The sequence below is a fragment of the Phaenicophaeus curvirostris genome, chromosome 1, assembly GCF_032191515.1.
Source record: "Phaenicophaeus curvirostris isolate KB17595 chromosome 1, BPBGC_Pcur_1.0, whole genome shotgun sequence".
NCBI lineage: Eukaryota > Metazoa > Chordata > Aves > Cuculiformes > Cuculidae > Phaenicophaeus > Phaenicophaeus curvirostris.
Genome location: NC_091392.1, coordinates 187,014,537 through 187,030,872, shown reverse-complemented (window position 1 = coordinate 187,030,872; position 16,336 = coordinate 187,014,537). Strand labels below are relative to the sequence as shown.

The 16,336-nt window shown below is 36.4% G+C and overlaps 1 protein-coding gene across 1 annotated transcript in view; it reads left to right on the top strand.

The window, feature by feature from the left end:
* The window catches only part of PAN3 (poly(A) specific ribonuclease subunit PAN3), an 80,442-nt gene extending 65,034 nt beyond the window's left edge, over nt 1–15,408 (top strand). Inside the window, exons 17-21 of the mRNA XM_069883147.1 lie at nt 4,598–4,737; nt 5,477–5,606; nt 8,497–8,561; nt 9,260–9,398; nt 12,453–15,408. Coding sequence (XP_069739248.1) covers nt 4,598–4,737; nt 5,477–5,606; nt 8,497–8,561; nt 9,260–9,398; nt 12,453–12,593 — 615 coding nt within the window. The 3' untranslated portion in view covers nt 12,594–15,408. The remainder of the gene's footprint in view (nt 1–4,597; nt 4,738–5,476; nt 5,607–8,496; nt 8,562–9,259; nt 9,399–12,452) is intronic.
* Nucleotides 15,409–16,336: the final 928 nt, after the last annotated feature.

Below are 16,336 nucleotides of genomic sequence, written 5' to 3'. Positions count from 1 at the left end.
CAAATCTAAAAATACTTGCAGGTACATGAATCTGTCAAAAGCATTTACCACCGTAGCAGCCCAACACTTGGCAGCTAAATTGCTTGGTAATGCCTAGTGTTGTTTAGAGGGGGTGATTTTGCATGATTTATACATGGTTAGTATCCAAATTGTTCAGGTATCACTGCTAAACCAGGAAAGAAGTATTCTCAAATACATAGTTTGGAGGATCTAAACTGGAGTTAGAAAGTGTAGTATTGCCTTCTTTCTTATCGCTTCCTCTAGAAGGGCTAGGCTTTCACTATCCATTTTGTTCTTTCAGACATTCTGGACTGAGTTCATTCCTTCAAATTCAGGAGTCGTTTATCACCCTCTACCTTTGTTTGCCTTAGCAAGATAAAATTACAAAATAACAGCTGCTGCTTGTCCTTTTTCCTCTCGATCCCTGACCCAGTTCCTGAATTCCTTTGGGATTCCTGTGACTGTTAAAAATGTAGGTTATCTCTTGGTTTACTGCCCAGCTAATATGCATTTCCTTGTTGCTGTCTACAACTGAGGAAGATATTTTTGTTAGCATTTGTCACTTTCTGGCTATTTCCCATTGTTAATATAGATAGGAAAGAGTTTGGCTGGAACAGTGAGGGACTGTGTAAAAGAAATGCAGTTATTCTTTACCATCTGCGTTAAACACATTAATTTATGATTATTTAAGACTTAAAGGCAGCAATAAGGGAAGCTAAAAAGTAGCAAATGGAAATATGAATGGCTGCTTGCATTGTAAACAAGGTGTTAAACCTACATAAATTTCAGCATATCACTTCATACCCTCCAACCCTTAAGTCTTGAGTCAGTCAATTACAACGTACAGATGGGAAAACTGTAAATGGTGATGTAGGAAACAGAGGTTTAATAAATATTTCTGCGGAAATTTTCTTTGGAGAAAATGAAGGTGAGTCCTCTCCATGTGAAATTAAAAGAAAACAGAAGTGTTATTGATTTTAGGAGGGCTATAAGGTTACATTACCTCAAAGTAAATATTTTTAATTTAGCAAACAAAAAAAACCTCTACCACACCTCCCCAAATTTAAAGAAACAAGTTGAAGAGGCATCTGAAGTATTAATATTGACTTAAAAAAAAAAAAATCAAATAATCTTGGAACTTGGAAGGACTTCTAAGTGAAACTCCAGAACTTAAAAGGATTAGTGAATCCACAGAGTTTTTAGAGTAGATGAGCTGATATTGATCCAAGCAAAGCAGTGGAACAGGATAAACAAAGTAATGTCAGTTTCAAAGTTTATGGAAAATGGATCTTGTCAAAAATAAGATGTATTTGACTGGTTGCTTGTCTGGCTGATCAAGACAAGTGTATAAAACACTGAGCTATCTCCAGGGCATTTGGCATAGTAGGGCATACCTTTTTAGTATTTTAAAAATACACAGAAGGAAAAGGGGACCTCTACAATTAAGTTATCAATTGCACACTGACATATTTGAAATTCATTTGATGACAGGAAGACGTTAATGAAATGGGCTGTTTCTGAGTATATCTCCTGGTTTTTAGTCTAATGCTATTTAATATTCCTATCAATTAACTAGATGATGGTGATAAAATCTCTACTAGCAAAGCTTTCAGACAATAAAAAGATGGATTTATACAGGTTGGTCGTGAATTGAATCGCTAATTAAATGCTCATTAGTTGCATGCAAGGTACATTTATAACAAAAGGCAGCCTGTACTTAAAAGGTGTAAAGCTTTTCCTTGAAGTTGAGAATCAGCTTAGTATTACTTATTGTCACTGTTGATAGTTACCATAACAAAAGTCTTCTGGCAGGTCTGTGGCAAAAGAAAGCATGACCCATTAGGGATGTGCAAAGCATGATATGGAGTATTGCAGGGAAGTGATCGTGCCTAATGCATAGCATTCTTGTGTACTTCTAACCTTCTCTGCCTACAAACGAGAAGAGCTGAATATGTTGACTTTTTCAGAGAGGAGGTTAGATGTGGATTTCTTCCTTATAGAAAAGATGGTGTACCCCAGCTTCTGGGAAGTTGAGTATCCTGTCTGCATGGATAGTTTGTCAGTGGATGGTGATACAGTTTGTCAGACCCCTTCTAAAATAGGAATCCAACTGCCATAAATCCTGACATCCATTCTTGTTGCATTGGACACAGGAAAAAAAGTCGGCTTGTATTTATGCTCTTGTTATACTTCAGACATTGGTCATTGTAATAACATTTTCTTGCAGGGTTTCAGCTGTCAGTTAATAGTAAGGCACCTCCAGAGAGCAATTAATCTTTCTTATTCTGAGTTGTCTTGCAGTAGTACAGGTATCTTTTAATGGATCACACTAATAACTGAATCACTTGAAGTTCAAGGTCATAAAATTAGTGGGGTGAATTCAAGCAAGTTAAGCATTGACTGTAATTTGAATTATGTGTGTTTGAGCCTGCTTGGTACATGGTATCATCTTTGCTGGTTTTCTTATTAGGTAATTTTTGTTTGTTTTGCAAAGTATAGGGTTGCAAATCAAATCCTCAGAAAAAAACCAAGAGCTTGAAATTAGAATTTCCTGGCTGATATTAATATAGGCTCATTCTCAACCATTTTTAATATTATGAAGAACACCTATGGAAAGGAAAACTACATTTTCACAGGGTCTTGCCTGAAGTAATAAGTTTGATGTTATCAGTCAGGGTTGTGTGATGATACAGAATTTATATAGTATACTTCTTATGAATTATTAAAAGTTGTGGTAGTTAAGTGTATAGTAGGGGATGGTAGAAAGAAGGAAGATCATCTTGTGGTTCATACAAATACTTAAATATTTCCAAGTCTTTTGGAGAAGGGGGAAATAACAAAAATGTCATTGTGACAGATGTCTGTATAGAATCTGCATCAGCAAGATTCCTCTGTTTAGTAATATGCAATGTCCCCTGTAGCTCAAATTGACTACTTAGTAGCGGAAGCAGGCAGCTTCCCACCAAAATGGAGTTATTTGCTTTGTTTCATTTCTCTTTCCAAAGTACAAAGGAATGCTGATACTGAGGAATTCCTGGTTCCATAGGAGATAAAGTCTAGTGAACACCACTCCCATCTCCTTCTCCAGTACTTTGTCCTTATTTCTGTCTGACTTTCCATATCCTGTTTCTGTCTTAGTTAGCTACAAGAGCATCGTGCTTTTTAACTTCTGCCGTATTGTGTATCCACGTCTAAATTGTGCTGCTTTATCATACTTGATATGGAAACAACAGAGACATTAAGAGATGTGGAAATGTTTTCTTTATTTGGTCCCTCAACCAGATCCACCTGGGAGATGTGACTGCAGGGAAAGCTTTGCTCAGTTGCTGCTAGAGACAGTAAACGTGGTTACCTCTCTAGGTCCAAGAGCTGTGAGGCACTGTGGCATGTTTACAATCACAGCAGTTTTCTAAAGCTGCCAGATCCTTAACAGAATTTTTAATATTGCTGCCAGACTTTCACCTTTCTTGCAGAAATGACAGAAGCTGTATTCCTTGTATGACTCATTCTCTGCTAAATGGCAGAGCCTTACTCCAGACTGTAGAGCTGTGACACTCTTGATAATTAGTAGCTTTCACTTTTTTACTTTTGCAAAATATCTTATTTTATCAGAAAAAAACCCCGAACAAACTCAGGGAAATAATACATTTTTATCTCTAGCTGACCCTTAAATTCAGTGTGCAACAGGCATCCAGCATGGAGAGCTGCAGGTGTTTCAATTTTGGCCAAGTTGTGTGCAGCTGAAAGCCTTGCCATGGAAAGAATCAGGCAGCTTTTACTGTGAATGTCATTGTCTGCCACTAAATTAGTCTCTAAAATCTGGGATGGCTTCTCAAAATAATTTCTGGTGGCTCTCTATTAAAACGGGTAGGATTTTCTGTTGTTGCAAAGCAGCCTCTATACAGTATTCATCTTTTTACGAGCAGTTCTACTTCTAAGGAAAGTGTTGAGTAACTCTAAAGATTTATTATAAAATGGGATGCTGCTCAATTTGTCAGCTATACAGGCCTGTTGCTGTTTAGTTATTTCAGGTAGTTAATCTCTTTTCATACTGGCCATCAGATCTTTTGAATTCTTTCTTAAAATATAAACATTTTTTGGAATCTGGTGTGGAATTTGCACTAGATGGCGAGTGTTAGAAGATATGAGTCCAGCAGATGTTTCTGTTTTAACAAATAATCTTTGATAAGTATTTCTTTGTCTCATGTCAAGATGACTTGATCCATTTGCTACCAACTCCTTGACTCATTAGGTGGGTGGTTAGGAGAGTCTCTTTGCAGAGCTTCTGCTCACTACACAAGAATCCTCTCTGCTGTCCTTAAGCTAGAAATAGGTAAATTTTAAGCATTCAAAGATAAATACAGTATACAGTACCTAGAAATTGCTAGGTATCAGGACAGAAAATGAGGACAGATTTTCCTCTCTGTGTTTTGACCACTGTAACTTAGACAGTCATTAAACTATGATCTGCATGGCACTTATTTCAGTTGCCCAGATTCAGCTAAGGTTATTGAAGTGTCTCTTTTTAAACACCATCTAGTACCATAGGTAAAATTTATCTATACTAAGAATCTTATCTGTGTGTTTTCCCTGTTAGCAAGCAGATCTGATCTCACTGGGGAAAGTTGTGTTGGCTTTGGCTTGCAATTCTTTGTCAGGAATTCAGAGAGAGAATTTGCAGAAAGCAATGGAACTGGTGACAATCAACTATTCCTCTGATCTGAAGAATCTGATTTTGTAAGTTTGCTTAATAAATATTTTAAAAGAAATTACTGCTTTTTTAAACATGAATGAATGTCTAATGATACTTTAGGTGCAAGTAAGATATAACTGCTGTCATTGAGTTGCCAATGCATCGTTAGACATTAAAATTAATTTGCATAATGTGTATTTTCATGGTGTAACTAATACAATATATTTCGTTTCTTCACTAAGTGCTGTTAAAGCTCCTAATAAGAATTAGGAGCTTAAACAGAACAAGCATTTTAAGTTGTCTTCAATACTGGGCTTGATTGCTATTATCTACCATAGCAATATGTTAGCCTTATTTTACAGTTTCAGAAGGTGTTGAGAAATGGACACGTTGCCTTTTTGACCAAACGGTTTAATGCTAGTTTTCTTGGCTGCATATTATCTTGTGGGGTTCTTCAGTATAGCCAGCCAGTATAGAAATCTGTCCCATGCCTCATTTGAAACACAGTTGCATGACAATCTGAATCTTCACGTCTTCCCTCTTTTTTGAGTATGTTCTTGCTGTTTGAATGGGTGAGCTATGCAGTTCCATGAAAATACACTCGTATCTTGTATAAATCACTGACTGTATACACGTAGGTTAACACACACTTTAACCTTTTTTAAGAAACTCGGCAATTAAGTAGACATCATAGTCCAATAGTTATAAAATCATAATAGGATGATCTCTCTGGCACTTGAGCATGTTTAAGTAAACTTTTGGGTGGTTGTAATATTTTGGCAGGTATTTGCTGACTGACCAGAACAGGCTTCGCAGTGTAAATGATATCATGCCTATGATTGGTGCACGATTCTATACTCAATTGGATGCCGCTCAGATGCGAAATGATGTTATAGAGGAAGACCTTGCAAAGGTAAATAATTTAGTAATTCCTACAGGAGGACCTATAGTCAATATTCCTACAGCTGCACCTTAAGAGAGAATGTTTGGAATGTTTCTACCAATTTTTTTTTTCTTCTATTGTTTACCAACTGAAGTAATATGCTTGCAGACTTGAGAGCTGTGAGCTCAAGGTATTGAAAGTCCAAAAACTCCAGAAACCACTAGTTCTAGGATGTCCTCAGCTGGCCTTTAACTGAAGTAACGTGTTTGTGTTCAACTAGCAGTCTTGGGGAAAATTAGTTCTTTATAGAATGGTTAAAAAGTAGTATTCTGAGTAAATAAGGCTGTGTATGTCATCACATACTAGATCGTATAGTTTATGCTAGAGGTTATACAGCAACAAATGCTGACTTTAAATTCTTGAGTAGATTTGGATTTCAGTGTCACTTTGCTTATCTCATATGTTTTTCCTTTCCAAATAAATGCTGGAGGTAAAGGCTGCCAACATCATTTTCCCTGAAGTGTGCTGTGGGGGTCTGCTTACTCTATCAAGTTTAGTCGAAGTATCAAGTGCTAGCTTTAAAGGAAATATGTACTCTGGCTCATGTTAGTGTGTATTTGTTCAACAGAAAAGGATGTCTGCTCATCGGAAGCCTCTGATCATGGGATTTTCTAAGGCTGAGATACATTACAGAGGCTTTCATAATGCTGAAGATGTGTGAGAGAATGTTAAGCTTCTAGGGATTTAATCAACTCTTGTGACTCCTTTCCATTACATGCCCTAATTGAGAATTTTTTAAGTGCCAGGTGGGATTTTGATGGACTAGTTCTCTTAATTCTTCCATCATTGACTCATAGGATAACAGTTTTTCCTTCCTTAGTGGAAGATACTGAAATCTATCTGAAGCAAAGAGCAGTAGAAGAGCAAAGCAGTACCTACTTTGTATGCAGAGCTGTAGATGATGGGTGCCCGCTCTGTCAAAGTCAACTGCTAATCCTGCTCTGAAGATGTTTAAGATAATTTCTTTTTTGCTTCTACCTTATTCTTAGGTAGCCCAATGTGCCTGCACAAATTTGGGCAGGTGGACCTATTCCCACTATAAAATGGAGATCATCCTGTAATCATCATTAAATGGTCTGTGTTTTCAGTCGGGTTGTAGTACTTGTCACTGGCAGCTGAGCGGAGGCACTGCAAATCCCGCCTGTTGCATAGTCTCCAATTTGACAGTGGTTGCTTACCTGGCAGTGATAAATAGCAATTTCTAATTAGCTGTCAAATGAGAATTCATTTATACTACCACATCCTCAGTACTATTAGAGCTACAATATCCCTTAAGTCTAGCCTGGTACTCTCTTCATTATTGCCCCAAAACAGATGCTTAGAGGAGGGTAATAGAACAAGACTAGCATGTAAGATGCTTTTCCTCATGTTCTCCAATCACACAGTCATCTGTAGCTTAAGGGCTTCTGATGCTTTAAGTGGTTTATATGTAGATAATAACTTTGTTTTCTTGAAGCTGTGCATGTATTGTTACTCAGGTAACATGTTTCACACAGCAGTGATCCCATTATGCTACCCCTTTCCTTTCTTACCTTAATATTCCCATCATCGATAGCATTCAAAGCCTCTGTTCAAGTCCTCTCATCCACTCTGTAGGAGAGCTCCCTGTCTTGTAGGCTACCAAGCCTGTAGAGGGGCCACCTGGAGACTTAGTGCCAGTGTTATTGCTCAGCTGTGTCACCATTGACTGGGAATCTGCAAGGCAGTGGCATTCAGAGATGTGGTTTTGACTTTTGTGTATTTGGCTACATACCAAAAAATATTTGGAGGTTGTATAGACCTCACCTGGATAAGGTAAGTCTTCCCTGTCAGTCTCTAAGTATAGCTACGATTGTGGTACAAGCTCTTCTGCTGTGTGCTTTTTAGAGTGGTAACAGGAGTCTTGCAGCTTCTAGGTTGTCTGAGGTCATGTTGTTATCACCTTGACCTACTTTATTTACCCAGCTGTGCAGACTCAATTAATTTGAAATCAATATGATCATGCATGGAATGAGATGCAGCTTAGCATGAATAATGTTGGAGACCTGGGCCATGGGAGAATATGAACAATACCAGGAGACGATCTTTTTTGTGCCAGCTTTGAGCAGCTTTAACAAAAGATTAATCCACAGTGTAATGTAAGCTAGGATGTAACTCCTTTTACTTTATCTTAATGAAGAAAAATGTGTGAAATCAACTTTTCAATTGCTTGTATTCTAAGCATCTGTATTTCCAGTGTTCTTTATTTTGTGTGAGGTTGTCCTTGTTTTATCTCTGTAATTGATGGACTCATTCATACCTTTTTAAGACTCAAACTGTAGCTTTTTTTGAAAAACTTGTTTCAAATTTGTATTTGGAATCGATTATTATTTGAATGTTGATCTGATATTATTGTTGTTAAATATTAACTAATAATGGCCTACAAAGCACTTCTGAAAAACAAATCTGGTAGATTGTTCCTTCTCATCTTTACTTGAAATAAGGTATTATACTATATACTTATACAGGTCTTGATAACTGTGTGTATATAATTCTTGTTTAACTTACAGGTATGTTAAAATATAGTATAAGCTTACAAGAGACTACACTTAACGTTTCCAAAAGAAATGCATTGCCTGATCCTGCTGGGGCAGCAAGGTGTTACTAGTTGTTAAATCTCCATATGATACTTTGAATATAAAGTGCTAAAATGAGCATTGAGCTACCAATATACAATACAATGCATTTGATCTCTTTGTGAAAAAAAATTACCCTCTATTTAGAATAAATAAATCCTTGTAATTAATAGTGCTTCATTGGCATTACTACTGTATATCTTTTGCAAATAAGTGTCTTAATTTTATGTTTTGGGAACTTTAATAACGTCTTTCTTGTTTTCTAGGAGGTGCAAAATGGAAGGCTGTTTAGGCTTCTGGCAAAATTGGGAACAATCAATGAGAGGCCAGAGTAAGAAATACTTGTTTTCATGGTATAGAGTATGTAAAATCTAGTTTGCAAGGCAAGGTTTCTTCCCTTGTAAATTTAAACACTTCTGCCATATTTGCCCCTGAAAAAATGAGTCTATAAGAAGCCTTGAGAAAAATAAGAAAAGCAAATTTGAACAAAATTTTAAGTAAAGGAGACAAGAAGGCTGCAAATAGATATGCCAAAGTTGCTTGATTTTTGTAGTATGGTTTCTCTTATGAGGCTCTTGTGGGTGACAGTAGGCTTTGAGAAAATATGTAGCTTGCTTTAACCATAGCAAATGGTGTAGATACCTGTGTTCAGCTAGTTTTATAATCAACTACCACGTAAAAATGAAGCATTCTTGATGTTTTCCATCCTATTGAAGAGACTCAGTTTTGTTTCTAGTGGTGGTTTCCAACATTTACATGTTAAACTTGTTGCAAATAACTTGTTTTCTTTCATGATGTTTCTGTGGCTTTTGGTAGGTATTAGCTTTGGATACTACAGCAGCTGAGAAACTTTGAATATGTTATCTGATGTTTGTGGTGGGGAAAGACCATAACTTAATTGCAAATTATAACAGGTAGCTTAGCAGAGCAGTAAGATTACTCAATTTAGATTGAAGTATCGTGTACATATCTTTGGGGTTTGATTTTTCTTAGCTTTCTGAGCTTTAATATGTATTTGTTTTACTCTAGGTTTCAGAAGGACCCAACATGGTCAGAAACTGGAGACAGGTATTTACTAAAACTCTTTCGAGATCACCTTTTCCATCAGGTGACAGAAGCGGGTACTCCTTGGATTGACCTCAGTCACATTATCTCATGTCTTAACAAGGTACACTGTACTTGGGTTAGCTTTTAAGAGTCTTTGGGTTAACTTTCTTTAAAATAATATTCCACTTCAAAGCAAGTTGGCATTGGCAGGTTAAATCAGTTGATTTAACTGATTATTGTTTTCCCCCTGTTTTGGATGAAAACAGTGTACTCACTGAGCTAATATTCAAACATTTACAGGTATTTTAAATTTACTTAGTACCTTTAATATTAAAACTCGGAATTTGCTAATATAGCATGAGATTCAGTATTAACTTTACATCTTAGAGTGCATTGAATACTGTGGATAAGCAATGCTGGTCCCTTTATGCTACTCTGGTCTTTCAACACAGCATAAAGGATCCATAAAACCCCTTTAACTGGGGGAGGTTTCTGCTGATGTAGTTATCACAGAGGGTGGTCATAAGGTGAGAGGATCCATTCCTAAACCGTGCCTACTAGAGTAGGAGACAGGAGGGAAACTGTCATAGAAATGTGTGCACAATCCTTACCATCTAGGACAGTGTTGAAAAATTTGTGACTTAAAATGTTAAGTCCACTTCTGATAACTTCCCTACCCTCTCTAGCCCTTTGTTTAATCACTTGGAAAACAAAGCTATTTGCAGTTTTCAGAGAGCTGCACCACTAGCAAAATTTTAGCTGAGCACTCTCATGATTAATAGTGGGAGACTTGTGAGGAGACCACAGGATCTTCAGTGGTTGTAGAACTTAGCTTGCTTCATAAATTAAAAAAGTACATGAACTGATTATTTTATTAGCAGATCAACTTTAAACTTATTTTGCATTGTTTTGCCAGACTTCAGTAATTCATAGGAAACTAAGATGTTACTACTTCTTTTTTTTCGGTTACTGGTTTGTCATTCCACTCATTCTCTAGAGAATGGTGATGCAGACACTGACAATATGCAGCTTCAGTGGCTAGTGTTTTCTTTTCTAGGATTAGGGTAGCCAACTTTCTCTTCCAGAAAAAAATAGAGTATATTCAGATGATTTGACATGTAACAACTGACTTAACAACAGTTAAATCTTTTTCTAAATTGTCAAGGCTTTTTATCTCCTACTAGACCACTGTTGTGTATTTCTTTAACCTCCTTTTTATCTTTCTGGTTGGTGTCTGTAATTACTTTAGAAAGGACATTAAAGGGATTGAGGCTAAATCAAAAAGAAAGCAGGTTAATATTCAAATAGGCAGTGAACTGCCATCATGATTTGAAAGCAGTGACCCGTACAGTACTGTAGCAAGAGAGGACAGTCCTGAATTCATAGGTCAGGTAAGAGACAGTGTCAAAGAATGACTTGTTCTATAAATGTTCATGTCTTACCTTTTTAAACAGAGGCTCTTCTCTTCTGTGGTTGTGGGCTCAGCATGGTAAAATCTAAGGCTTATAGAGCTCTACTTTGGAAATACACTCTGAAAAACACTTCTGAAACTAGTGTGCACTAGGAGAGGTGGTTATTTGGGCTTTCCTGCTACACTCCAGAAGCATTCCTTTTGAATGAAAATTACTCTGTTTATAAAAAATTATTTTGTGTGATCTCTTGGGGATCTTTTCAGCTAAGATACTGATTTATGCCTCCACAGGAGGAGAGAGAGAAAGCCATAAATATTGATGTTTGTAGTTAGCTGTGTGACTTTCTTAATACAGATCTTCCATATTCTACATTCATTAAGGTAATTCACTGATTTCTTGTATGGTGCTAATGGGAACACTAGACAATGTTTCACAAACACCTTAATTGTGATATTTTTAGTGGATGTTGGAAGAGACTGGTGGTTTTATCCTACTCTGCAGGAATTTAAAGCTAATTTGCTTGATTTTGTCCTTCTGAAGCTAATCACAAAGCAAGAACTTTGAATTTGAGAGGTTACAGCTTTTAAGGTTATGCTCAAAACATTACTTTAGAAGACAACTACAGCAAGTTAAATATTTCTTGCATTACTTCAGACAGCAGCTACTGGAACATCCCAGTGACAAATTTAATTATTATTCTGCTACTCAGTATAAAACATTATAATATACTTATTTAATCCTACTAGGATTGTATTTCCAAAGATTCTCAGTAGTGTCATATCCCACTTGTTAATACCCTGTCTTCTGTATTGGAACAAGAAAGTTTATAGTGTCAAATATTTGGAAATACCAATATATTGACTAAAACAAAGCTACAGAAGTTTTGCATTATATGGGAGTTCTCCATTGATGAACATTTCTTGCAAAGTGAGGAGAATGTAAGATATGTTGAAAGGGACTTCAGCATGAAAATAGGATATTCCTCTGTTCCAAATCGGGGTTTAGTGCTACGTCTCTAAAGCACACAGTGTAACATACGATTTTTGAATATTGAATTTGAGAAGTCAGAACAAAACATTAAGAAAAATGTGGAACAGAATTTAATCTTTAACTAAATTATCTGCTTCTTCCTGGTTTATAACTAGGTAATCGTTCCTGTTTGATGGAGTGAGTTTGGTTTTTTTGTTTGTTTTGGTGTTTTTTTGGTTTTGTTTTCTTTTTAGAGTAAGGATTTAGATGTACCATACAGCTTAGGTCCTAGTTTGTTTCTAGTACTGCCAAAATTGTGAGCTTTGAGTTTCTTCTGCTTTTCAGACTACTTGGGGCTGGTCCATCCATTATTTCATTTTAGAGTGGGCAAGAAGTGATTTACTTACCCTGTGTGGAGGCTTTTGGATCTAGTGTGCAAATGTAATGTCAAACGTGGTTTTCTTTGTCAGGAGCTATATGGAAATTTTGCTAGGCTTTCTACCCAGGGCAAGGTAGCACTGCAGGATTACTAGCTTTGTGCAGAGGGAAGAAGACAATGGTAACCTAGTCCAAAGGTATGGAATGCCCATCAGGTTAAGACCAAAATGTCTCGATTTTTTGGCAAGTGACATTGTTGTGGTGCTGTTCAAATCTGTTAACACCACAGAAAGGAAGGATCTGAATCGCACCACAACAATGTACTTGCCAAGAAATTGATTGCTTTTGTTATTGGGGAAATGTTTTGCCATTTCTTTCACACTTCTTTTATTTTATCTTTTGCATTCTTGTTACAGTTAGATGCTGGTGTGCCAGAAAAAATAAGCCTCATTTCCAGAGATGAGAAGAGTGTACTTGTGGTAACTTACAGCGATTTAAAACGCTGCTTTGAAAATACTTTTCAAGAACTGATTGCAGCCGCAAATGGTCAGTTGTAGTATTTGCTGAAAGCATGCAGGACATTGCTGAGGAACTTAACCAATAGCAGATTGCACTACAGCTGAATTGTTGTTGTCATCTCATTTCACATTTGGGAAACAAACAGGAGATGAGCAAAGCTGCTTGCACTTCAGTCAGGTACACTGTTACTTGAAGGGAAGAATGTTTCACTTATCCTAGAGCTAAGGCTGCCATTGGAGGCTTTATCTGTGAAGAATTTATTTTAGATAAAGGAACACATCAGGTGCATGATGTTCCTGCTTTTATTTTTTCCACTTGTATATGCACTAATTTTAATTTTTTTAAGACTTTTCTGATCTCTGAAGTTTTGCCACATTGTATATTAAGGGAAACTCTTTGCAAGGACATTTCTGGGATACATTTTTGTCACTGAGGATATAGCAAAATTTATTCATTTTTTATATTATTTGCACCCAGAATAGCATAAAGGACCAGGTAAATAATTTAATAGAAATTGTGTTCTATTAATGACTGTTTAGTTTGTAACCTCTGTAAAAGTGTGTTGTATGCAAGCTCTGTATGCCACCCACTGTTAGCTCAAAGAAATGTGAGAAGATGAAACCTTAAAAAAAAAAAAAGTCAAGTGAAGTATCGGTGAATTGACAAAAAAGCAGAGTAAGTCCCCTGTCATTTGATTTAAACTTTGTCTAAGTGAAGTGACGAAAATAACATAATGAGAAACATCTATAATTTACAGAGCATATCATACTTGCTCTAAACACAACCAGCGCCTTTTAAAAACTGTTTGTACGTTTTCCTGCAAGTCAGAAGCATTTACATTTATGCAATTTTTTTAATAGTTTTTTTTTTAAAGAAATTGTTTAAATGCCTGAAGTTTCACGAGTGTATTACTTTAGGTTATTTACAGTATAATTTTTGTATAAAGTTCTGTTCTTTGAACCACAGCTTTATTATGGTACGCTACACTGGATACAGATACAAAGACACTGTTAAAAGAAGATTAACTAAACACAGCAGTTGTCTGGCATCAAGAGCTTTTCAAGTTTTACAGCCTGAATCTGGAGGGATAATGATCTGCTGTGCCTTTGCAGTCACTGCTTAGCCCAAAGTAATATTACTTTTGATAATACTCAACACGAATATTCCTGAAGTAATTCAGTCTCAAAAGTCTGGAATTTTCCTCCTCAGTTACGTTTCTAATATTTGGACATGCAGTTGTCTCCAAACTTGGGTATTCATGGGATTTCTAGTTAAATACCTACACTTTGATACTGAAGACTGCCAAATATGTAGGAATTTCCTTTCTTAAAGCAGTAGTGAAGACTGTATCTATCCTTTCCCAGCACTGAATGTTTTAATAGCACTGGGTGCTCACCATGAAGAAAATGTGGAAACTCAAAAGGTCAGGACAGACTCTTAAGCACTTGCAACTGATGTTACTGACATCAATTTTAATAATTCTCAACATTTGTAGTTTTCAGAGAAGTTTTTAATATTTCTCTGTCCACTTTTATAAGCTTTAAAATGATTCTCCACCTCGAGACTTGCATCGAGAAAAAAGCAACTCTCTTCACATCGAAAGCTTTGAAGACTAGGGACATGCTTTACACATTTTAGAAAATGTGGTTGAATCCACATTAGGTAGCATCAGTTGTCGAGTTTAAAAATCGGTTATTGTTGCATTTGATCGGATGAATTTTAAAAGGAACATAATGTTTAATATTCACATAATAACAGTTGCCAGAATGTTCTTTTTAATACAAAAGGAACAGGAACTTTGAAAAAGGTGAACATGCAAAACAGTCTTTTATCATTAGCTCATGTATTTGAGGAAGAGCAGCTGTCTTTTATATGTTTTTTGACAAATCATATTGTAATTCTTTTGTACAAAAAAGAAGTACTTGTATTCTAGAAGAAATAAGAAATGCTTAATTTATAAGCGGGCTGAGGTTTTTTCCAGTATTGTTTTCTTTGAAAATGAAAGGGGATCATCTGTTCAGTTGTGGGGTTTGGGAACCTTTGAAAATTTAATTTGTGGACCAATATTTTGTGAAAGTATAAGGCAGGGGTAAAATAGGGCTTGAATTCTCATCCTTTTTAGACCAGCAAACCACCCTCTGCAAGACATGTCTAAATTGCAAACCTGTGTGTATTTGCATAACATCAGTTTGCTTCGGCCCCTAGTAACCTCAGGACATGGTTTAAAAATAAAAAGGTAGACAGCTCATAAGTTTTCATACATAATGTCAGCCAGGAAATATTTGGTGTCAGGTAATACATAAAATTAAAAAAAAAAAAGTTGAGCTTTTTTTTTTTTCTATTTATTTCATTTGGGAATGATTTGAACAGTCTGAAGTTCAGCTTGGGTGTTTTTTGGGGAGAGCCCTTCTACCCCATTTTTAATTCCATTTAGAAGGTTGTCCTAAAGTTGTAGTTTGATCTACTCATAGGAAGAACTGTGTATCTGTATTTGAAAAGAGCCACCAGGCTGTGCACTCCCAGATGGGAAATTTAATTCTGACCTTCCTATTTTTTACAGCTAAAAGCACAGAAGGGACAACCTTTGAAATCATCTGATGTTGGTCATTTTAGTTTTTGTACCTGTTTTAAATTCTGTTGCTGTATTTACTATATTGTAAATATTTTGTTGAGGGTACCTATGTATTTTTTATTTGCCCTTGTTTCAGTAATTCAGGTGTCAACCGTTTCCCCTAAAAAGCACCAGTATGTTAAGTTCTAATGTCATGATCCCAATATGTGTTACTCATCTTTAATCCTGTTTTCATTCTTCATGTGTACAGCAGTATTTTTAATAAAGAATACCAGAAATAATGTGGCCTTATTTTGACAATGTGAAGTTCTGATATTGGATAAAGAGCGTTTCAACTTTGGTGCTGGAATATGATAGCTGAATTCATGCTATCATATTTCTTTTGTTTTCTGTCTGCTATGCAGTTTAAACAGTCATGAGTCACTAAGTGTTCAGTGCTTGCCACTTATACTGTATCAGAGACCCTGAAAGTTGTAGATGATGTTGACTAGAGTATTGCTAATGCACATTTCTGTAATTCACAAGTCAAGTCTCATCTGCTTCCATCAGATCAGGTCTGCTTTACTAGACAAGCCCCAGTTTTGAAAACGCTTGCATCTATGTTTATAAAGCTTTTTTTTTTTTCTTTTTTGCCCAGTAACTAGGTATATAAACTCGAGCATTTGCACATGGAATCATTGACAGCTTCATTTCCCAGAATTACTTCTCTGTGTTGCTAACCAACAAACATGACGTGTTTTACTGCTGGGGTAAAGTCTCCCAGTACCCATCGAATCCCCGCCGTGCTCATGTAATGTGAAGTTTTATGCAATGTGTGTTCAATTGTCAATACTCTCTGCATACATTTAACATGGAGTCATTGTCCCTTCAACTGCAGTGGTTTAGAAATTTTATTATATAAGCTGCAGTTTCCTTAGTAGTTTGCAGCAACGGCTATACAACTCCTGCTGCAGTAGATGATCCTGTTGTGTTCTGCCTCTGAGGAGGCAGAATGTAGTTTCATCTGTACTTCCTTCCAGCACTTGTGTGTAATTTATCTGTAGTGTGGCTTGGAGATCCCCTCTGATTATAAAATTTTGGGTAGCAGAGAGCACTCAACATCCCTGGATGCAGCATCCCCAGCTTCTGCTGGGTTGGGGATGTGGAGATTCTCTGAAGAAGGGAAAGCAACAACCAGCTCTAAGGGAAATGTTACAGTTGGCTCAGAGC